General features: G+C 45.4%; 1 protein-coding gene across 4 annotated transcripts in view; it reads right to left on the reverse strand.

Annotated features, from left to right (window-relative positions):
* Positions 1-24346, reverse strand: part of PRKCE (protein kinase C epsilon) — a 497042-nt gene that overhangs the window by 157455 nt on the left and 315241 nt on the right. For all 4 annotated transcript variants that reach the window (XM_060606918.3, XM_060606953.3, XM_060606963.3 and 1 more), the window contains exons 5-7: positions 23801-23886; positions 19619-19748; positions 2196-2338 (exon numbers count right to left, since the gene is read on the reverse strand). In XM_060606918.3, coding sequence (XP_060462901.1) covers positions 2196-2338; positions 19619-19748; positions 23801-23886 — 359 coding nt within the window. The remainder of the gene's footprint in view (positions 1-2195; positions 2339-19618; positions 19749-23800; positions 23887-24346) is intronic.

Here is a 24346-nt window from a genome sequence, read left to right on the forward strand (position 1 = left end):
AAGGCAATTGACCTGTCTAAGCAAAGCACAACTGCACCCCTTCCGTGAAAACCCGCTCGCCAATGCAAGCAGCGCGAGTTATCACGTTTATCCGTCCTCTTGTTCAGCTGTGTTTAGTTAATGGCTTCTGCTTATGGATACTGTGTGGGGCACTCTCCTCGGGTAGACTATAGGCTCTTTGAAGGTAAGACTCTATCTAGCATTTGTATTGCCTCTGGCGCCTTGTACCAAATGATACCTTTAGTCGAAGCTCAATAAATATTTTTAGGTGCATTGATACCGGTTGGCAAATTTTAACAGGGCACCCTCCAGTGAAGTCTATTTCCCAGCACAGGTGTCAGTGCACCCATGTGGAGTTCCCACCAAAGTCAGAGGTTTGGACTAAGCAGTCACACATACTCTATTTTACTCTTGCTCCAGAGCCGTGTGCACACATCCTTGCTGGGTGAAGGACTACTCGCAAAGGGCAACGTGAAGACAGACAACACTCCAGCAAGCCTGACGCTCCTGCAAAAAGCCCGCTTAGCTTCTGAGCAAGAGACTTCTCTCCCTTACTCACATGCTAAGGGACCAAGGGATCCAAGCCACGACTTGGATCATGTGGCTTTTTTCCAGCTTTTGCATCAGAAGCAACCCAGCAATAAAAATATCAGAATCCTTTAGTCTTTAACTCTGTCTTCTCTTGAATTCCTCCATGTTGGCTTCATATCACCAGGTGCCCCCAAACCTCAGACAGACGATGGCTGGTTATTGGCATTATGGCCTGTGTAAACTGGGGGTGGGGGGCAGGGAGGGCAGGTGTGTATTGAGTTTTCTTTTAAAATGCTTCATGATGATTAATGAAGGTTCTGTCTCCATTTCCTTCTAGCAAGGAGAAAAGCCATATCTCCTGAAGAGGGCTCTCTCTAGAGCTCATAAATGTGTCTGTCCAACTCTGTCATCACAAGGTGTTTACTTAACCCACTCCTTCGGTGGGGGTCTAGCATTCCTGGGTGCAGACATTCTGCTTGCAATTGCAATGCCTTGGGTCAATAACTAAAGTCCTACTTCCACTGGTGGGATTTACAGAGCTAAGAGTCACCAGAAGCACAAAATCCCATAGCTAACCAACCAGGGAGAAGAGAGTTCTTCTCCTCCAACCTTGGCTTATTGGGAAGGTAAAGAAGGAGGAGTTTAAGAAGATTAAAACGATCCAAACCTCCCCATTCAAGGGAAAGGGCTCTTCTGAGATGCACCTGGGAAAAGGGGGGGGGCAGCCTCTAAAAGAAGGGAAACACAGAGCCCTTCGGAAGGAATTTTAGGGCAGGACTTAGGGAGAACATTGGGAGTCCAAACTGTAGAGCACCTGGTGTGCGAATTACTTTTCTAGAAAGTGCTTGAGAATGCCTGGTACTGGGCGATGAGGATCACTGCCTGCTTCTCACCTCCACCAGAACTTCTTGCCCACTTAAATGTGGTTCTGATTTTCTCATAACTCACTTTTTCAAAAACTCTTACATTTTCTAGGCTGGGAGCCAAGGCTAAGAAGGGCCTTCAAACAAAATGCTATGGATGCCTTTAGCTCTGTTTACATCTGTGGGCCCTGACTTACCAAAATAACATTTTAGCAAATGGATCTCTTCCCACTGACATTCCAAAGGTCACCCGGGTAGAGACAGGGGCTTAGGTCTCCCAAGAAAGACCCAGATGTTTCATGTCATGGGGCATTAACAATGTCCCTTGGGCAACTGAGTGCGGGCACTAGCACAGACCTTCTTGGCTTGTTCCCTAGAAAAGAATGTGGCTCCAGCTCTTCGTCCACTTATCCTCATTATAGCAATACCAGGGGGCAAAGTTCAAAACAGTGACATTGCTTTCATGCCAGTTCTGGAGGCAGATAAGCCTATTGCCTTGTCTAGAACGGTGCTTTTTCTAGAGAGAATTCCAAAGTCCTCATCTCAAAGGTTATGTTTCCCCAAGGAATGTAACACTTGAGACTTGCTTTGTTTTCCTCCCACTTCTGGAACTGAAGGAGACTTTAATGTCACCTGCCTAATTTCTTTTTTTTTTTCCTTCCCTTTAAGCACATGCTATTTTGTGTGCAGTGTCTCAAACCCAGTGATCTTAGAACCTCACTCCATGGGGCTCTCAGGAAGCCAGCACAGAGAAAGTGGGCCCACAGAGAGCTCCAGAAACACCACCAAATGGCCAGTTACCTTTTTCCTCCTCTGGCCGCTGTTGGTGATTTTGTCTGGAGTGACGCCTAGGTCCGCCAGGACTTTGGCAATTCCTCTGGCGTCCACTCCACAGTTGGGAGCTACGTTGGTCTCACAGCGTCGGTGAACGTTCATCTTGCAGACTGTAAGGAGACACGGAGAGGAGACTTCCAACATTCATGACCGAAAACATTACCTTATTTTTTTCCTGATTGTAAATGTAATACATGTTCATTTGACAGAATTTAGAAAACGCAGAAAGACAAAAAGAGAAAAATAAAATCACACAGAACTAACAGCATCCATCCAAACACCATACAGTGGTCACCACTGTTTGTGGATAAATATCACATTACATTTCCTTTCAGGGAGCAGAACACTGACTATGAAATAACAAAACTGGTTTATCTAGAGAAAGTTCATTTGGATCCTGAGCACAGATGGGTTGCATATATACAGTGCATTATACTACTTTGCTAAAATGTGCGAATATTACCCAGAGAGAAGTGCCCATAGTAGAGCCTGAGACACTCATCTGAACATGAGGACACTGAGTAAGGAGACCCCCAAGGCTCCTTTCAAATCTAAAATCCAATTTCAAAGGAACAAGAGCCGTGCCTGAAAGTCTTGTTTTGCCCATATCACTTAGTTGTCCTTGGTATAGAGCATCGCAAGTGAAAACATCAACCAGCTGGTTTCCAGCTTAGTATTCTCATTTCTTTTTTTTTTTTTTTTTTTTTTTAATATATGAAATTTACTGTCAAATTGGTTTCCATACAACACCCAGTGCTCATCCCAAAAGGTGCCCTCCTCAATACCCATCACCCACCCTGCCCTCCCTCCCACCCTGCCCTCCCTCCCACCCCCCATCAACCCTCAGTTTGTTCTCAGTTTTTAACAGTCTCAATGCTTTGGCTCTCATTTCCAGCTTAGCATGTACAGCACTTGGAGGACATCACTGGGTCCTAACAAGCACAAAGCTTGCACGAACCGAAAAACTCATTCTTCTCAGATTTACCAGAGAAGGAAGGTCACAGGGCAAACGCTACCGCCAAAATGAACGAGACAGATGGGGAGCTACAGTGAACCACAACTCACCAGGCAGAAACTCCCCAGCAGCAACCTCTGTGGGGGCCAGGGCAGGGGAACTAGAAGCGAAACTGACAAAGTGTTGGAGTCTCCGGGCAGACAAGGCTAAGTCCAATCTCTGGGCAGACCCAGCCAGTCATAGGGACCCCCCACATCTTTGTCAGTTTTGCTTCTAGGAGTTTGACCAGGTTCTCAGAGTAAACCCTGGAGAAAAATTCCCTTATGCTTCTGGCTGCAGGGCGGGGGTGGGCGGTGCAGGACAGGGGGGAAACCATTTTGAAACAAACCAGAATACTTTGTTCTTAACAAGGCCTGCTTTTAGGAGAAACTATTTTACAAGATCCTCAACTATTGTAGTTTTATCAGATGCTACCTGACCCTGGCTCAGGGTGGGGGTGGGGGGGGGGGGCGGATACCCTAAGTCTAGCCTGCTGTAGCTTTCCATGTGGAAGAAGAAAGATACCCAACTCCAGCCCACTCCAGCCATACTGTCCTACCTAAGATGGGAGGGAAAAGAAGAAAACAAAAAACCCTGAGTAATAGTCACAAAGCTCATAGTTCAGAGGAACAGGCTCAGGCAAAGACTGAGATCTAATTACAGGACTATAGAATGCTTCCCCTCCTCCACACCCTCGCCACCACCTTATTAAAGGTCTATTTACTGCAGTTCCTTTCACCTAGTACATCATGTCCAGCTATCAAGAAAAAGTTAAAAGGCATTCTAAAACGGCAAAACACACAGTTTGAAGAGACAGAGCAAGCAGTCAGAACCAGACCCAGACATGGCAGGAATGCTGGAATTATCAGACTGGGAATTGAAAACAGCTATGATTAATTTGCTAAGGGCTCTGATCAATAAAGTAGACAGCATGTGAGAACAAATAGGCAATATAAGCAGAGAGATGGAAATTCTAAGAAAGAATCAAAAGGTTATTCTAGAGATCACAAACACTTAACAGAAATGAAGAATGCAATGAGCCTGGGTGGCTCAGGTCATGATCTCACGATTTGTGAGTTCGAGCCCCACTTGGAGCTCTGTGCTGACAGCTCAGAGCCTGGAGCCTGCTTTGGGTTCTGTGTTTCCCTCTCTCTCTGCCCCTCCCCCCTCATGCTCTGTCTCTCTCTCTTGCTCTCAAAAATAAACATTAAAATTTTTTTTTAAAATGAAGAATACCATTGCTGGGACCATTGGTAGAATGGACACAGGTGAGGAAATAATCTCTGAGCTTGAGAATATGTCAATAGAAACTTCCAAAACAGAGAAGCAAAGAGAAAAAAAAAAAGACTAAGGAAAAGAGAGACTGTCTAAGAACTGTGGGACTATAAAAGGTATAATGTGTATGATGGAAACACCAGATGAAGAAGACAGAGATAAACAGAAGAAATATTTGAAGCAAAAATGACTGAGAATGTCCTCAAATTAATGTCAGACACCAAACCACAGATTTGGGAAGCTCAGAGAATACCAAGCAGGATATATGAAAGAAAAAAAAAAACAAACTATACCTAGGCATGTCATACACAAACTTCAGAAAATCAAAGATAAAGAAAAACTATTCTTGAAAGAAGCCAGAAGGAAATAACACCTGACCTACAGAGCAGCAAAGATAAGAACTACATCTGACTCATCCCCAGAAACCATGCAAGCAAGAGAACACAGTGAAATATTTAAAGTACTGAGAAAAAAAAAAAAAAAAAACCACCAACATAGAATTCTGTATCTGTGAAGTTATTCTTCAAAAGTGAAGGAGAAAGAAAGACTTCTTTCAGACAAATAAAAACTGAGGGAATTCACTGTCAGCAGACTGGTCTTGCAAGGAATGTTAAAAGAAGTTCTTCAGGAAGAAGGAAAACAACATCGGTCAGAAACTCAGATCTGTGTAAAGAAAGACCATCGGAGAAGGAACAAGTGATGGTAAAATAAAAACTTGTATTTCCCTCAGTCTTCATTGATCTAAGAAATAACATTTCCTCAAAATAATGGCAACAATATAACCAATTACATATGCTGATGTACATCGTATGTATATAAATATGTGTGCTTACACGTAAGGGAAATGAACCATAGCAATGATACATGGAGTGGGAGAAATTATGATTATTTTGTTATTATAATGTACATGCATTACCTCTGGAGCATTAAGAGTATTATTTGAAAGTGGCTTTGGATTAGTTGTAAATGTATATTGCAAACTCTAGGCAACCACAAAGATAATTAAAAAAGGAAAAATAATTGATATGTTAACAACAAAGAGAGAAAATGGAATCATATGAAATATTCAATTAATTACAGAAAGCAGGAAAAAAAGAGAATAAAAATAGGAAGAACAAGGGCATCAAATGGAAAACAGCAGCAAAAATGGTAGCTATTAATCCAATTATGTCAATAATCAGTTTAAATGTCAGTGGTCTAAATATACTTGACCCTTGAACAACACAGGAGTTAGGGGTATTGACCCCCCTGCATAGTAAAAAAGCCAAGTATAACTTTTGACTCCCTCAAAACTTAACATCTAATAGCCTACTGTTGACTGGAAGCCTTGTGGAAACAAACAGTCGATGAACTCATATTTTGTATTATATACTATATTCTTTCAACAAAGCTTGAGGAAAAAAATGCTAGTAAGAAAATAATAAGGAAAATACATTTACAGTACTGTAAAAATTCCACATATAAGTGGACCCACACAGTTTAAACCTGTGCTGTTCAATGGTCAACTGTATGTCAATTGAGATTTTTAGAGTGGATCAAAAAACAGGACCCAATTATATTTAATCTACAAGAAATATACTTTATTTTTTTGTTCTTTTTGAGGTTAATTTTTTTAAATTTTATATATTATTTTTTAATTTACATCCAAGTTAGTTAGCATATGTTGGAACAATGATTTCAGGAGTAGATTCCTTAAAGCCCCTTACCAATTTAGCCCATCCCCCCTCCCACAACCCCTCCAGTAACCCTGTTTTCTATATTTAAGTCTCTTATGTTTTTGTCCCCCTCCCTGTTTTTATATTATTTTTGCCTCCCTTCCCTTGTGTTCATCTGTTTTGTATCTTAAATTCCTCATATGAGTGAAGCCATATGATATTTGTCTTTCTCTGACTAATTTCATTTAGGATAATACCCTCTAGTTCGATCCACATAGTTGCAAATGGCAAGATTTCATTCTTTTTGATTGCCGAGTAATACTCCAGTGTGTGTGTGTGTGTGTACCACATCTTCTTTATCTATTCATCTGTCGATGGACATTTAGGCTCTTTCCATACTTTGGCTATTGTGATAGTGCTGCTATAAACATTGGGGTCATGTGCCCCTTCGAAACAGCAAGCCTGTATCATTCGGATAAACACCTAGTAGTGCAGTTACTGGGTCGTAGGGTAGTTCTATTTTTAATTTTTTGAGGAACCTCCATACTGTTTTCCAGAGCGGCTGCACCAGTTTGCATTCCCACCAGCAGTGCAAAAGGGATCCTTTTTCTCCACATCCTCGCCAACATCTGTTGTTGCCTGAGTTGTTAATGTTAGTCACTCTGACAGGTGTGAGGTGGTATCTCATTGTGGTTTTGAGGTAAATAATCCACAAGAAATATACTTTAAATGTAAGACATACTTAGGTTAAAATTAAAGGCATGGAGAAAGATATACTGTGCTAACAGTGACAAAAAGAAGGCAGAAGTGGCTATATTAATTTCAGACAGAGCAGACTTCAGAGCAAGGTAAGTTGACAGGGATAGCAAAAGGCATTACATAATGATAAAGGGATCAATTCTCAAAGAAGACATTAAATCTTTAATGTGCATGCACCTAGAAGCAGAGTATCGAAATATGTGAGGCAAAAACAGAACCGCAAGGAGAAATAGATGAATCCACTGTTACAGTTGGAGACGTCAATACTCTGCTATCAGAAATGGATAGATCGAGAAGGCAGAAAATCAGTAAGGACATGGTTAAAGTCAACAGCACCACCAACCGACTGAATGTAATTGACTACTATATCTAGCAATTACTCCATCCAACAGCAGCAGAATACACCTACTTTCGAGCTCACATGGAACATTTACCAAGACAGACCACATTCTGAGCCATAAAACACACCCTAACGGATTTAAAAGAACAACAATAACAAAAAAATCATACAATGCCTGCTTTCAGACTATAGTGGAATTAAATTAGAAATTAATAACAGAAATATGTTTGGAAAATCCTCAAATGCTTGGAAATTAAATAACACACTGCTAAATAACACATAGGTCAAGAGGAAATCTCAAGAGGAATCTACAAACATTTTGAACGGACTGAAAATGAAAACCCAACTTCTCATAATTGGCAGGATACAGCAAAACCATTCCTAGAAGACACAAACTCTACCAAACCTCACAAAAGAAATAGACAATGTAAAAGGTCAAGTTCTATTAAAGCAATCAAGTCAGTAATTAATAATTTTCCAAAACAGCATCAGGCCCAGAAAGGTTGACTGGTGAATGTTACCAAACCTTTAAGTTAGAAATTATACCAATTCTCTATAGTATCTTCGGGAAGATGAAAGCAGAAGGAATATTACAAGAAAAGACAACTACAGCCCAACATCTCTCATGAATACAGATGTAAAACTCCTCACTAAAATACCAGCAAATGGAATCCAGCAGTGCATAAGAAATATAAACCATAAGCAAGTAGGACTTATTTCAGGTACACAAGACTAGTTCAACATTTGAAAATCAGTTAATGTAATCCTTCACATCAATAGGCTAAAGAAGGAAAATCACACAATCCTATTGATAGATGCAGAAAAAGCATTTGGCAAAATCCAACACCATCACAATCAAATCTCTTAGAAACCAAGAAATACAGAATTTCCTGAACTTGATTAAGAACATCCACAAAAAAACCCTACAGCTAATATCATACTTATGGATGAGAAACTAGAAGTTTTCTAACGTTAAGTACAAGGCAAGGATCCTACTATCCCTACTATCCCTACTATCCCTTTTCAGTATTGTATCAGAAGTACTAGATAATACAATAAGACAAGAAAAAGAGATAAAAGGTATACAGATTGAAAAGGAGGAAATAAAACTGCCTTTATTCACAGATGACATTGTCTATGTAGAAAATCCCAAAGAGCTGAAAAAAATCTTCTGGAATTAATAAACAAGGATGTAGGATACAAGGCTAATATACAAAAGCCAATCATCTTCTTATATACCACCAATGATCAAGTGGAATCTGAAATTAAAAACATGATACTGACCTCAGCACCTAAAAAATACTTAGGTATAAATCTAACAAAATATGTCCAAAGTCTATATGAGTAAAACTACAAAACTCTGATGAAAGAAACAAAAAAAGAACTAAATAAAGGGAGAGACATTCCATGTTCATGGGTAGGAAATCTTAGTGTTGTTAGCATGTCAATTTTTCTTAAGGCATTTTCAATCAAAATCCCACATTTTGTGGATATTGACAAAGGGAGTCTAAAGTTTATATGGAGAGGCAAAGACCCAGAATAGCCAATGCAATATTGAGAAGAGCAAAGTTGGAGGACTGAGACTACCTGAGTTCAAGACTTACTCTAAAAGGTATATTAAGACAGTGTGTATTGGTGAAAGAGTAGACAAACCAATCAATGGAACAGAAACAGAGAGTGCAGAAAGAGATCCCCATAATTATACAACTATCGATTCTTGATAGAGGAGCAAAGGTACAATGGAGCAAAAGATAGGTTTTTTTCAACAAACAGTGCTGGAACCCCAAGACATACTCACACACAAATGAATCTAGACACAGACCTCACACCCTTCACATAAATTAATGGAGCACAGACCCAAAGATAAAACTCAAAACTATGAGACTCCTAGAAGGTAGAAGAAAACCTAGGTGACCTCAGGTACAGTGATGACTTTTTAAATACAACCCCAAAGGCATGATCAATGAAAGAAAAAATTGATAAGCTGAACTTCATTAAAATTAAAGACTTCTGCTCTGCAAAGGACGTTGTCAAGAGAATGAGAAGACAAGCCACAGACTGGGAGAAAATATTTGCAAAAGACAATCTGATAAAGGCTTATTATCCAAAATAAGCAAAGAATTCTTAAAACTCAATGATAAGAAAATGAATGACCCAATTTAAAAATGGGCAAAAGACCTGAGCAGAAACCTCACCAAAGATATACAGATGGCATCCGTTGAAGATGCTCGATATCATATGTCATTAAGGAATTGCAAATTAAAATGACAATGAAAATACCACTACCATGCCTATAAAAATGGCCAAAATCCAAAACAATGACACCAAATGCTGGTGAGGATATGTATGAAGCAACAGTAATTCTCATTCATTGCTAATGGGAGTGTAAAATGGTACAGCCACTTTGGAAGACAGTTTGGTAGTTTCTTTCAAAATTAAATATACTCGACCATACAATCTAGCTATCACATTCCTGGTATTTACCCAAATGAGCTGAAAACTTATGCCCACGTGAAAACCTGCACAAGGATGTTCACAGCAGTTTTATTCATAATTACCAAAAGTTGGAAACGGCCAGGTTGTCCATCAGCAGGTGAAGAGATAAATAAACTGTGGCATGCCCAGACAATGGAATTTTATTCAGCACTAAAAAGAAATGATCTATTAAACTATGAAAAGACATGGATGAGCCTTATATGCATATTGCTAAGTGAAGGAGGCCAATCTGAAAAGGCTCTGTGTTGCAGGATTCCAACCACATGACACCCTGGAAAAAAAAAACAACTATGGAGACAGTAAAAGGGTCAGTAGTTGCCAGTGGTTGGGGGGAAGCAGGGATAAACAGGCAGAGAGCACAGAGGATTTTTAGGGCAAGGAAATTACTCGGTATGAGACCATATTGGTGAATACAGGGCATTATACCTGTCCAAAATCATGGAATGGACAATACCAAGAGCGAGGCCTAATGTAAACCGAGTGATAACAATGGGTCAGTCTAAGTCCGCTGATTGTAACAAATGTACCGCGCTGGTGGGGGATGCTGATAGTGGGGGATACCGATTGTGTGTGAGGGTATGGCGCATATGGGAAATCTCTGTACATTCTCAATTTTGCTGTAAACCTAAAACTTCTCTAAAAACTAAAGTCTATTAAAAAAAAACCAAAACACAGACAAATCTTTCTGAATGAAACCAAGCAGGGTGGCTGGGCCTCCTCCTGGCCCTGCATAGCCTGATCACTGGCCTGGAGGAGGGACCGCACAAATCACACCCCCGACCCCAACTCAGGCTTGGAGGGTTCAACTGAGCTTTGGAGCTCAAGATGTCCACAGAACCAAAGATGAGGGTGCAAGGTAGGGGTGCTGGTGGGAGGGGCCTTTCTCAGACAATATAAACATATAAGGAAGCTCCCCTGCAGCCTAGCCAAGGTGCTGATTGCATTCACTGAATGACTGCTAGTGAGGTCCGGAAATCCTCAGGCCCATCATGTACTCCCAGCCCTCTGTTCTAAATTCCCTATCCCACTCCCTGCAGCAGATGCTACCCTCTGACACTCAGCTCACCTTACTACTCCTGCCCACCAGCCCTGTGAATGCTTTCTCCTGCCTTTTCTTGAGGTGACAGAAAGGACAAGAACAAAGCAACCAAATTAAAAGGATTTCTTAGCAAGGGCAACTGATCTACATAACTTAGCCTCTGGCGCCCTCTGCTGTTAAAATGCTGACCCTGTCGTAACGAAACCACAATCAGAGTGAGTTGGCAGATAGGAGAACAGAAAGTCTTCAGGGACTTCATTTTTTACTTTAAAAAATTTTGTTTTCTTCCTCAAAGATTTTGCTTTTTATTTTTAAAGACTCTGTTACTTCCCCGGGAGAGCCATGTAGTTTTCTTAATACGTAAGAAAAAACAAATCCCAATGATGTGTCAGTTCAAACGGATGGCACGAGACAGTGACGTTGAAAGTGCTTTGAAAAGTCTGGAAACATGACAGCACAGCTGGCTGAGGAAGGGGAACTTGAGATAATTCAGGCAGCCCATGGGTCCCCTGGAGGCCGGGGGGTGATACCCAGAGGCTACAGACCAATAAAAGTATGTGGCTCTGCTGGCTGGATCCAAAAGAAACCTGAGGTTCACTCACATTAATGGGGACCAAACAAACCACCCATACTGTCCTTCCTCACCTCCACACCCCACCACTACTGGTGAACACCAAGGTCAAGGCCATCAGCCCTGGGCTGCCAGTCTCAGCCCTTTAAGGTTTCCCTGTCCAGACTGCCTTGAATGTCCATTTTCAGTGGTTTCACCTGCACAATTCATGCCGGGAAGAAACAGAGCGGGCCTGCTGGGGCTCTTCTAAGAGGACAATCATTATTCTGCTACTTCCCAGTTACTCATAATTGTTGAGCTCCTACTGCGTCCTGGGCAGTGCCGCCACGCACTCACCTACGTTTTCTATCATCCATTCTACCGTCCTTTGGAGAGATTTTCTTTCCATGTTTGCAGACTTTTCTTAGCGAAGATTAAGGGTGGTACCGAGGTGGGTCAGGCTGTTGGGAATGTTTCCAAAGCAAGCAGCCAGCCTTCTGAGAACAATGACGGAGCCACGCCTGAAGAGAGAGGCAGGCCCATGTGTCCTGCAGAATCCTCTTTATGTTAGTGTGATCTGGCCCTTGAGCACAAGGCAGGGCGCTGGTTTGATTCCATAGCAGGTTAGAGAGGGTCGTGCCGTGCTCGGAGGCAGAAGATAAACAGTTGTCAATAGGAAACGGTGTAACTATGTAATGCAGGTTGGCAGGGGGCAGGAATGACAGACTGTGGAGTCCCAGGCAGAAGATGATAAAGGAGGGTAGAGGGGAAGCTGCCTGGTGGGTCACACCGGGCACCGAATGTCACTGGATAGAGATTTGGGAGCCCTGATCACACTGGAACCACCAGTCAAAGCTTCCCAGGGACTGACTGACCAACCATCTGCTGCCCAGCACTCTTCAGATGATAATGCTGATGGAACACTCCACCGAACGTGCGAGCATGGCCCCCAACATCGCCAGGTGCCACTGCAAAGGAATCCAAATCAACCAGACTCCCGTGGCATTCTGGTGCTGAGCACAAAACTGCTTCTTCCTTCCGTGCCCTCCACTTAGAACTGGTTGCTTACCCTTCCCTCTTGCCCTCCTTCCTGTTCAGGTCCTTCTCCTCACGGTATAGCTCAAGCCCCATCTACCCTCAAAAGCCTGTCCTGACCGCCTGAGTCCTGAGGGCCTCTCTTGCCCATGACTTGCTCACACTTATTTCTGACTCACTGCTTGATTTACTATTATTTAACTTGTTAATGTTCACCACCCAAGTAAGGTGGAAGTTGCTAGAAAGCTAAAGTAATGCTCTGTCTCCATGTTCTCCATGATGCCTTGCACAAGGCAGGGTGCCACGCTCTTAAATGAATTCTAACTCTCGAGAGAGTAGCAGAACGTTGGCAGCATAAGGGCAACTCAAAGACCAGACCCCAGTACGTGACAGTGACTGAGATCCTAAACTCCCTACACAAGCATTTTCCACTCATGCAAAACCCAACGTCAAGGCAAAAGAAGGGAAAGCAGTTATTTAAAGACAAACAAACAACAAACGAAAGTCCCCTGATGTAATTACCTCCTCATGCAATTCAACCACACAAAGACCAGGACTTAAAGCTATTGCAGGACTTCTAGGGGCCTTTGTCCCATAACTATTTATACATATGTGTGAAGATACACATACGAGGATGTTTGCAGAAGCTTGAAATAGCGAGGCCGCAGAAACAAGTAAGTGTCCCTCAAGAGGGCAACGTTGAAATGATGGATGGAATGGTCATAATGTGGATTATTAAGCAGCCATTAAAAAGAATGAGGTAACTTATATATACACTGACTTGGAAATACTGTAAGATGTACTGGCAAAAAAGCAAATTACATAACAAGGCATAGACAATTTAATTAAATATTTATTAAGTACCAAGGTATCAGACACTGTTGTAGATGCTGGGGAAATAGAAAAACAGATGGAAAAAACCTTTTGCCTTTATGGACCCTTGGAGAGAAATAAACATTATAATTAGAATATTAGAATAATTAGAATAATTAGAATATTAGAAGGTGATAGTGCCATAAAGAAAAAGCAAAGCAAAGCAAAGGAAGGGGATGGAAGGTAAGAGGTGAGAGCTTCAGTTTTTAAAAGGGCAGTCAGAGTAGCCCTCACAGAGGAGGTGATCACACGTGTGTGTAGGAGAGCATGGGCGTATGGGGTGGGGGGGGGGGTGTGGGCAGCTTCTAAGATGGTTCCTAATGGTCCTCCTGGTACCTATGCCCTCATGTCATTCCTTCCCATTGAGTGTGTGCTGAATGTAGGAATCTGTTCTCATGAACACAGAATGTCAAAAGTGATGGGATGTCATTTTTGAGATGAGGTTACAAAAGGCTGTGACTTCTGTTTTGGGCATCCTTGTTCACATTCTTGCTTGTATGCTCTGAAGGAAGCCGGCTTCCGTAGTGTGAGCTGCCCTAAGGAGACACCCACGTGGCAAAGAACTGATGTCTCCAGCCAACATCCAGCAAGGACCTGGGGTTCCAACAGCCACGTGAGCGAGCTTGGAGGAGACCTTCTTCCAGTCAAGCCTTCCTATGAGACCAGAGCCCCAGCTTGCCTACAAGCTCATGAGAGACTCTAAGCAAGAAGCACTTAGCCAAGCTGCAACTGGAAAGAGACTCTGAGATAATATTGGTTGTTTTAAGCCTCTAGGTTCCAGAATAACTTGCTATGCAGCAATAGATACCTAACACAGAGTGAGCGAGTGAATTTAGGTATCCATGCAGCAAACATACACAAAAACATCCCTGGAAGGACCCATAGCAGTTAAGTCTTGGGATGGAAGTAGAAAGAGACCATAAAAGGTCTTTAATATCTTTTATAGAAGTTTTAAGTCTTGTTGGAATCTTTTAGAGTGAGAATGACTTACATATTACTTGTTCTTGTTTGTTTGTTTCCTTCTAAAAATACAAACAAAATTTGAAGTTATGACAAGGAGCCGAGTTGCTAGAAAAATAATAAAGGATCGACATTTTCAGAAATGATGAGAATAAAATCACTGTTGTGTGTGTTTAGTGTTTTACAAATGGCCAAAACACTTAAAAAGAAAAGGAAAGGGAAGAGAAGAGAAAAGAAAACAAAAGAAAACAAAAGAAAAGAAAAGAAAAGAAAAGAAAAGAAAAGAAAAGAAAAGAAAAGAAAGGAGGAAGGAGGGAAGGGAGGGAAGATTCTTCCTTTCTCTGGTCTTTCTGGCTCCCCACAGCCACTCCCCAAAGTACGCCATGAAGGTGGCTCAGTTCACCATTTTCATTGCAGTTCCCAGAAGGCAGCTGAGATTAGAAGCAAGCCCAGGGTCACCAAGCCAGAGTGACTCCTGCAACTGCTCAGCCAGGAGATAATAGAACCAGGACCGAAACAGCCTCCAAGACTCGAACCCTGTGATCTCGATGGGCCACAACTCCCCTAGGTCATTTGTCCCCAAATTGACCCATTCTTCATCACTTCTTGGAGAGTAAGTGATACTCTGGCTCCTTAGCCCATGAAAGCAGCCTCAGAGCAGGACGGTTATTAAGATGGGATCTCAGAGAAAGGCAGGGAGCCCGGAGGATTCTTTGGGAATCTCCCAGCCAGACTTTCCCCCAGGGTACCGTCACCCCTGCCTGGGGACAGAGCTGCAATCAGAGTGGACATGCAGGCACAGGGGGCCCACCTCACATGGGGATGACAAAATGCCAGTGCTTCTGCAGGTCCCTGCAGGGCACACTGTGAGCAGTGTAGAAGGATCTGGCTTTCTGCTGCCTTGCTCCTCAGTGCCCGATGACTTCAGGGCAGCTGTGCTGGAAGATGTGAGTGTGGGGGGATCGTGGGCAGAAGAGAAATGGAAGGCAGGCTATGAGGAAGGTGAGAATGTGTATCTTCTTTAGAGACGAAAAGAAAAATCATAAGGTATTAGGTGTCTTTCCCTCCAGGGGGACTGACTCCAAGTGTCAATGGAAAAATAAAACACAGGTGCAAAAGGGGCTGGAGAGGTTCATGGTGCAGGTGAGGTCACATTGGGGAAGCCGAGCAGTTAAAATAAAGTGAAGAATTGGGGCACCTGGGTGGTTCAGTCAGTTGAGTGTCCAACTTCAGCTCAGGTCACGATCTCACAGTCTTTGAGTTTGAGCCCCGCGTTGGGCTCTGCGCTGACAGCCCAGAGACTGGAGCCTGCCTCGGATTCTGGAGCCTGCCCTGTGCCTGCATGTCCACTCTGATTGCAGCTCTGTCCCCAGGCAGGGGTGACGGTACCCTGGGGGAAAGTCTGGCTGGGAGATTCCCAAAGAATCCTCCGGGCTCCCTCTCTCTCTGCCCCTCCCCCACTCATGCTCTGTCTCTCTCTGTCTCACAAAAATTGATAAACATTTAAAAATAAAGTGAAGAACAACAAGGATTCACATGCCTCAGGGGCTCAGTGATGCTGGCCTCTGAATGTCTGAAGCCAGCTTCTGGTCTAACAGTGGTTGGGGTGCTCAGGCAGACCCATGAATGAATCCGGAGAGAGACGCGGACTCTATGGGCACTTGAGTCCTAAGAAAAAAGGGATGAAATGTTTTGTCTGCATACTTAGTGCTGGTGTTTTTCTACCCTTTACTAAGGAGCTCGGTTACCCAACAAGTGTTGGTGAGTGTCCTCCTTAGGGTCCAGTGCCTCCGGGCCGTGGGCGGGGAGGGGGCAGCCCAGAGGACAGAGGTGGGTCCCTGTGGGTCCCTGCCTGTATCCTCCTTGTGCACTCCAGTTCTCCATCCCCCACCAGTAAAACAGGGTGGTTATGTTCCCTCTACCTGGCCGACAGAGGGACGGTCTTTAGGGGAATACACACACAACCCATGAACCCACAGGGCTCAGGCAATTTTAGGCTGAAGGGAGATTAACCAAGACAGCCCCGTGGGTCCTTCCTTGTAGACCCAAGCTCTCAAGAAAACGGTTTCACTGAAAATATGTGACCCTATTCACAGGAGGGGGACAACAAAGCTGAAGGCATGGGCCAGGGGACCAGGGCCCCAGCCTAGAGGACCAAGCCAGCATGATCCAGCGAAGGTGGGAACCTGATAGAGGCTTCCAGAGCAGGAGAGGGCATGGAGCAGAGATCGGAGGCAGGTGGGGTAAGCTCTGGCCCCACAGGAACGTGCTCTAGGCCCCTGAGCAGGTCTCTAATTCCTGGTTTCTTTCTTTTTTTTTTTTTTTTTTTAAGCAATCATAGCAGCAGAACCAGACTCAGACCCAGGCAAGAGGGGCCCCTGCTCTGAATCCTGCTGGCCTCCTCAGACCATCACCCTCCCTACAGGGTAAGGGGTCCGCAGGAGCAAAAACACATGAGGTTGAGAAAGGATCAAAAGGGAGAAGTAAACACAGGAGATCTGGAGCAAGGAAAGCATTCTGTAGATACCATGGGGGTGGACTCAGGTCACTGTACATTTGTCAAGACCCAAAGAATGTCCAACTCTAAGAGTGAATCCTAATGAAAGCTAGGGACACTGGGTCCCCAGGGTCCTACTGTGGCAATGGAGGCTCAGCCATTGTAATGAACATACCACTGGTGGGGGGGCACATTGATGGTGGGGAGGCTGTGTGTATGTGGGTGCAGGGGGTATATGGGAAGTCTCTGTACATTTCTCTCACTTTTGCTATAGACTTAAAGTTGCTCTAAAAATAGTCTGTTAATTAAGGGTGGGGGAGAGGTAGCCAGGGTAGAGAAGGAGTAAGAGGGAGTGACCACACCATGGTAACAGGGGAACAGGAGAGGGGAGACCTGTGAACGTGTGCTGGGGACCCTATATTCTGACAGCCTTGGCCTTGAAGTCTGTGTGGCCTGCCCCCCATCCGCTGCTCTGGGCTCCTGGGAACAGGTATCCTTGCTGTAGGTAGCCTCATTGTCCCCTTCCTCTGCTTGAGCTGGCATGAGAGCGTTTCCTGCCAAAACAGCTGAATACACGCCCCTGAGTCCTGCCTTCTTCTAGGGTCATCCAGGGACCCTACAGCCCTGGCAGTGACATCTGGGTGCCTGGGAGGCTTTCTTAAAATGTCAATATTTATGAGATGATGGTATTTTCATTTAGATTCCCCACATTGATCAGTCAGTAATATATTTACTGAAACCCAGACATGGCCTTATCAGAGTGGCATCCAAAGCAGCTCTGTGCTTCCCGGCAACCCCACTCAACAGTCCCTAAAAGCGTCACTCCTCTGCCAACAACACTCCAGAGTCCACTCACTCCCTCCTCTTCCACTGTTTTGATGTCACTTAGTGTCAAGAAGGATTTCGGGCAGGCCCTGCTTCTTTGTCTCAGGGTCGTGTGCGGGAATGCTGGTCTGAAAGTCTGGAGAGCTCACCCAGGACAGATGTGTCGACAGCCAGAACTTCCTCCTGCCCCTAATCAGGGTGCCCTCAGTCTCCAGCATAGCTGCTTCCAACCTGCACCACCTCTCACACCCTCCACCCACTCCTTACCTCGACTTCGAAAGGGATCTCCTGGTTCAGAAGACAAGGGGACTCTCACACAATGCCCTCAACAGAGTCAGAACTTAAAGGGTCACCTTGTGTCCTCACCTCCTACCCCTGACACAGGAAACACATCCGCACCTGTGCCTGGCCTCGAGGCTTCCTATCCACCTGGCAGGAGGGGTGTCCATCTTTCTCTCCAAGGCCCACTCCTCTCCCTCCCAGCTCACTAATCTCTCCTATTCTCACGGTCTTTTCCCTCATTACCTAAAACATTCTGAAAATACTTCATCTACAGCCTCCACACTTGGCCTTCAATCCCACCAAGACACCTCCTGTCAGGAGGTCACTAGAGGCCTCCTGAGAGTTAAATCTAACTCCATGTTCTACTTCTTACCTTGAATGACCTCTTGGAAACATCTGGCACCACTTATCACTTCCTTTGAACATTTTTAAATACTCTCTACCTCTTTGTCTTCCGCTATGCCTTTCCTCAAGACCTTTCCTCCTACCTTTGAAGTCCCTCCATAGCCTCTGCAGGCTCATCCTTGAATGCTGGTAACCTTCTTCCCCCAAACCTCAGGGTGTGACCCTCTCTCTCGACACTCAGATTCTTCCGGGGATGAACTTTATAGCTTTAAGTACTACCTACTATACCTTTATCTACTACATTGACAAATCCCAAGTCTGGATGCTCACCATAGCCTTTGCCCCAAATTTCAATGAGAACGCCCAAAAGTTAGCTCTGGTAGATTTCACACAGGCACCTCAAAGGTCATATGTCCTCAACTCAACTCCACCATCTTTGCCTCTAGCCTGATCTCCTCTCCTATTTCCTCTCAGCGAATGGTGTCACTGTCCTCCCAGTTGGATCTGGTCACACATCCAATAAATCACTCCTCAGTATCTCTTAAGTTACTCTCCTTCTCTTTATTCCCTCTACACCTATAAACTTTGTTTCCAATCCTCATAATTTCTCATTGGGATCCTTCAATGACCGGCCTGTTCATGGCCTCCAGTTTCCTTTTTATCCTTTACCTTTAATTTTTCCGTAATGGGAATTTATTAATAATCTATTCAGTACAAATCCCAACAGTTCATGAATGTCCAATGCTGCATGCCAACTGGACCAGCCCATGAAACTAAGCACTCCATTCAGATCCCCAGAGCATGTTCCCTCCTCCCCACATTATTATGTATTGTTACCCATCTCATCCGAACAGAAGACAATTCATGAGCAGGACAACAGGAAACAGAGGAAGGAAGTCGAGGCTCAAGAGTCAAGGTTCAAACCTTATTTTTACTAATAAGCGGTGTGGCACGAGCAAGTTACTTAGTCGCTGAGCCTCAGGGTCATAGGAATAATATCACCTATGGAACAGACCTATGAAGGATCAATAAGACGTCTTAGGTGATAGGGTCCTAACATGGCTCCTCCCAAGAGTAAGCTCGGAACCATGGATCGTGACAGGGTATCTATTACTTCTTTCGGGTCCTCTCTCCAGAAATATTTCTTCTCCTCTGCTCCAACCTACCTTTTCCTTAAATTATTTCTACACTTTTATGGACTCATCGTGTTGCTCTGCCTTGTTCATGGTCTTGATGGAAGAAGCACACCTCCCCCCTCCACATCCGCTCTGTGGAGTTTCTTTGGCCGCCATCTGCACGGCGATTGTTTAACAAATTCACAAGTAACTAACGAGAGCCAAATAAGGGGTTGGGCTCAGTCCTCTGGCCAGACCTGGAACTTACTGGGGAACAAAGATTTTTCAAAAAGGAGACCAAGGGGACATACGAGTACGGAAGGGTGAGGGCAGGGCATGGGGCGCCTTACCTTTGCACTGCAAACCCTGCCGTAAGAGGCCCCAGAGCAAGGACCCACAGTGGTCGCAGAAGGTGGGGACCTTGTAGTTGTGGATACCAAACTTGTGGGGCATGTTGACGCTGAACCGCTGGGAGCCCACCTGCAGGGACGGCAAAACACAGGGTCACTGCCAAGCTCATTCACAGCCCGGCATGCTTAGTGCTGGAGCTCCCAGAAGGCATGACCGCTGAAGGGGGCCAGGTCCGAGTGGGGCTCTGGAAGCTTCCCTGACAAACGAGGTGAAGAGAACCTCCCTGGACCTCTGCTCCTGATGCCTGTAACTCATTCTCCACCTCTTGGTTTGACCTTGTGAGGCCAGGCCTGCTCCCCTATGTGGTCCCTCCAGGACCGCAGGCTTCAAACTCTCACGGTGCACAGCACCCACTTCGTACCTCATGTTTTGGCTGTTGAGGAGATGTCGCCGTGTGCTTTTCAATGCCGCTTTGGGCATGGAAGCTGCACCTGGGCAGTCTTTCAGCAGCTTGATGGTGGGCGGATTCCATAAACACCCTGAAAACCCAGCACAGCTGTGGAGACTGTCGGCCATCCATTGGGACAATCACTGCGGTATGGAATGCTAGTGCAGAGTGGTGACCACTATGGGCACTAAGCTACCAGTGCTGGCCACAGGCCAGGCACTACCATCACAGTGAAGCCTCACCAGCACCTACGGGCTAGATGCCATCATTAGCCTGAGTTTACAGACGGGGAAGTTAAGGCACCGTGAGATTAAGAAGCATGCCTGGAAGCTGAGGAGTGGCAGAGCCAGGATTTGATGCCCACAAGTGTGAATTCAGAGCCCAGGCCTTTTAACTACTCTGTTGCCACTCACCCATTACTGAAAAGGAGTAAAGACAAGGTGGCAAGATGGATGGGGAAGGACTGGAGGATGAGTCAGGGAACCTGATCTGCAGGCCTAGGTCTGCCACCAACCAGCCGTGAGGTCTTGGACAAGTTCCGTGACTTCACGGGGCTGCAGATTCCTTACCTGGGCAAATAAGGACAGCACCCCCTATCCCACCTAATGTCACAGGGCTGTGGGGTGGACGAGACACACAGAAATGAGGGGTCATCAGCATGGTCCACCATTTTGGGTCTCCTATGCCCCTCCGTGGAGCCACTCTCCACCTATGTCCCTAGCGGAGCAGCCACACGAACCAGGTCCCCCTCAGGACCAACACCTGAGACCTCATGGACTGGGGAGAAAGTCACTCTTGTTACACTGGGAATCAGAGGGTACAAAGCAGGCCGGAAAGAAGCTGTCCTTGGCTCGCTGCGGACTGGTGAATGAAAGGTCCCCATGGGGGGGGGAGCATCAAACGGGGGAAAGCCAGACACAGATATGACAAAGGTGTGGATGCAGACTTGAGCACAAACGTGGAGGTGTGCCTGTGCACATGCACACGCACTCAGGGTCACTCGCCTTCACAGCAAGGCACAGAAAGTCTGATTCTTCCAGTGGGCCAGAATTTTACTGACCCCAGCTAGAGACGCATGGGCTATCAATTAGGGCCTTGCCCCAGTACAAGATCCCCTGATTTACTGAAAACAATTGCGCCCACCCCTCCTTAGATGCATAGCTTAGGTGTATGTATTAGTGAATATAGTCACCTCACCTCTATGTGTGCCTGCCCACCCCGAAGGATGTACATCGTCATACCCACCCTCTTCCTGCAAATGCTGAAGATGTGGTGGACCTACGTGGAGAACAGGGTCGTGGGTCCCAGGACGAGCCTCATAGGGATATGGGTGATAGACAAAGGTGAAGAGATGGGGAAGTATCCAGGAACTAGGAAGTTCAGGGAGGGGTGGGGAGAGCTGTGTGACTCTCAGTTGGGCTCCCTAAGGACCCGAAGGTGTCGGAGAATGGTGGGAGGTGGGTGGGGCACGTGCAAGAGCCACAGAATCAGAGAGGCTGCGAAACGGGCACAAGAGCGCACGCACCAAGGCCCAGCTATGCACACACCACTCTACCAAGGAAGACCAGAAACGGGCGAGCGAAACCAACCCGGAGCTCATGGGGAGGAAGAAAAGAGTAGAAAGACAAAACTGGAAGGTTAAAAAGTGAAGGAGGGAAGGTAACACGAAGGAGAGCCTTCCTTGGTCACCATGCTCAGAAGTGCGGGGAGAGGGGTGTCAGGAGTGCTAACCTCCAGATGCAAAACAGGGAGAGAACACCAGCTGGGTGCTCACAGTGTCCAAGTTCCAAAGCATCTGATAAGAGGAAGACCCTAGACTTTTAGTGTTTAAAGCTACGTGTGTGCACATGTGTATGCACATGCAGGCAGTTATGGGGGGAAAAATGAGCCGAAGGATGCTCCCCAGCAGTGCTATATTGGGCAGAGGGCATGTCGGCCGCCCAGGTATGCCACGGTACACCAGTGCTAAGGGAGACCGGTCCTGGGAGCAGCGGCCCACAGCCCCCGTCCTCAAGCCTTGACAACTTATCTCCCTTGGGAGACCTGCCGAGTGTGGGAACACACCTCACCGGTGACTTCGATTCACTGCCAATATGCCAGGAAAGACAGAAGAACTCGGTCACAGACTAAGCTGCTGTGGGTATTTCAAATCTCAACCCTCTAACCCTCATGGGGAGGGCTCATGTGTGACTTTTTCTCTCCAAGGAGACATGAAAAAGCTGGAGAAATATCCAGGGGCTCTCAGCGGATGAAACCTGTGAGATCCTGGAGGGCAGGAGTTGTGTGTTCCTCCTGGTTCTGAGGGACATGTACAGCTGGTATACAGGCAGTGCTCGGTGGACTGTCCAGAGGAAGGAACAGAGACGGACAGCGAGCCAGCCATGTATCTCTCATTTACTAGAAAAGTAACAAGGGTGACAATCTATTTGGGTTATGATCCTGGTGCCAGAGCCAGGAGGCCCAGGTAGGGACGACCTGCAGTTTCTGCCATGACAGTAAAGCCCCTGCAAACAATTTCAGTGCCCTGGGCTGCCTGCCCCTTGGGGACATGGAAGGTTCCACCCTGGGCTGCCTGCCCCTCGGGGACATGGAAGATTTCACCCAAGCTTTGTCCCTTGCTGCTTTCTGGAGACCGCGTGAAAGCAAAGGGAAATGAAAGATAGGAGATGCAAGGATGCAAGGATGCCATTTGGTTGAATTATTTTTAAGGAGTAGAAGGTCCTGTAAGTCATTCCTTTTGGAAGACACATTAAAAATCCACTTGATTATGAAGCCACCTAGGGTCTCTCTGACCCCCAATTCTAATGTCCTATGATTATAACTGTATTTATTTCACCAAGAATTAAAAGCATGCCTTCAAAATCAACTGTTGTGAACACAGATAACATCCAAACTCTCAGTCATGCTCTTCTCCCACTTGCTTAGTTAGGAGGACTCTACCTTCACTGTTGAATCACCTTGCTTCCTTACCCCTAGCGACCTTCCCTAATAACCAATCCAATACTAGTTGGTAAGGATAAGAGACAATGAAGTCCGGTGGTCAAGGGCTCAGACTCTTCTAGAACAGACCATCTGGGTTTGAATGGGGCTCTTTCACACAGCAGCTGTGTGATCTGGGGAAAATTAATTTGACCCCTCTGTTGTTCTACTCTCTTTGTTGTAAAATGAAGACGGTAAGTGCATTGATCTCATTAACACTGTTATGAGATTAAATAATATTCGATGAAGTACTGAAATCGGGACATGGGAAGTACCCGGTGAACGTTGGCTCTTATTATTACTGTGGCTATTTCCACCTCCTTAGTGTTTCTTGGGTCTGCTGCTTCTACTCCGTTCCCCCATCATCTCATAAAGAAAGGTTGTTGCTTGTGCATGGTCTCACACTGTTTATAAACAGTGTGGAGCTACTGACATGTCAGCTAGCTACTTTTCCGTTCCAATGAGATAATGACATAAACCAATTCACATTTTCCTCGCAGGCTTTAGCTCTGGGGTCACACGGCTCTTGGCACAACATCCAGAGATGCCAACCTGACTCTGAGCCACGCTCATTCTGCAGAGTGTGCCTCACGCTGGAAGGCTGTAGACAACTCCTTTAATTTTGATCAAACACAATGAAGAAAGCAAGGAGAGCTCAGAGAGATAAGGATTTTCTTAGGGAGCCTGGAGGAGGCAGGGGAGGGTGGGAGTGGCAGAGAAGAAAGCCCAGAATTTCAATGTTAGAAATATTTACCTCGTCGGGAGTTTCCTGTTTCTTTAATCCCGCACACTTCGTAATTATGAGCTCATGGCATCGCTTGTGGACCACGCAAGTGCAAACTGCAAACAGCAAAAAACGGAAGGCTGAGCGACAAGTGGGGGGTAGGGAGGTGCCCAACCCAAGATTCAGCTCTGAGCAGAGGGCTGAGGGGAGCCACGCCCCTTCTGTCACCAAGTCTTAAAGTAATATCCTGGCTGAAGCCCTTCGTGCTTCGTCATTTCAAAGCACTTTGCCATCAGAGCCATTAGGGTTTCCTAAATGCTCTGGAGAAGAATGCACCACTCACACCCAGAGGGCGTCAGCACTTTTCTCTAGTTCCAGAAGTACCGATCAATTTCCCTGCTTCTTTACGCCAAGGTCAGGGAACAATTTCCCTTCCGTGAAGCAGGTCTATTAAAGGTACTGCAGAAGCTTTGTGGTCCACTCTGGAACGTCAATGTTGGCAGGTGCGATAGCAAACACTGCAGCAGGGGAATGGATGTCTTGTGGCACAGGAGTTCTTAAGCTTTTTGATCTGGC

Source organism: Panthera onca, chromosome A3, assembly GCF_046562875.1.
Source record: "Panthera onca isolate mPanOnc1 chromosome A3, mPanOnc1 haplotype 2, whole genome shotgun sequence".
Lineage (NCBI taxonomy): Eukaryota > Metazoa > Chordata > Mammalia > Carnivora > Felidae > Panthera > Panthera onca.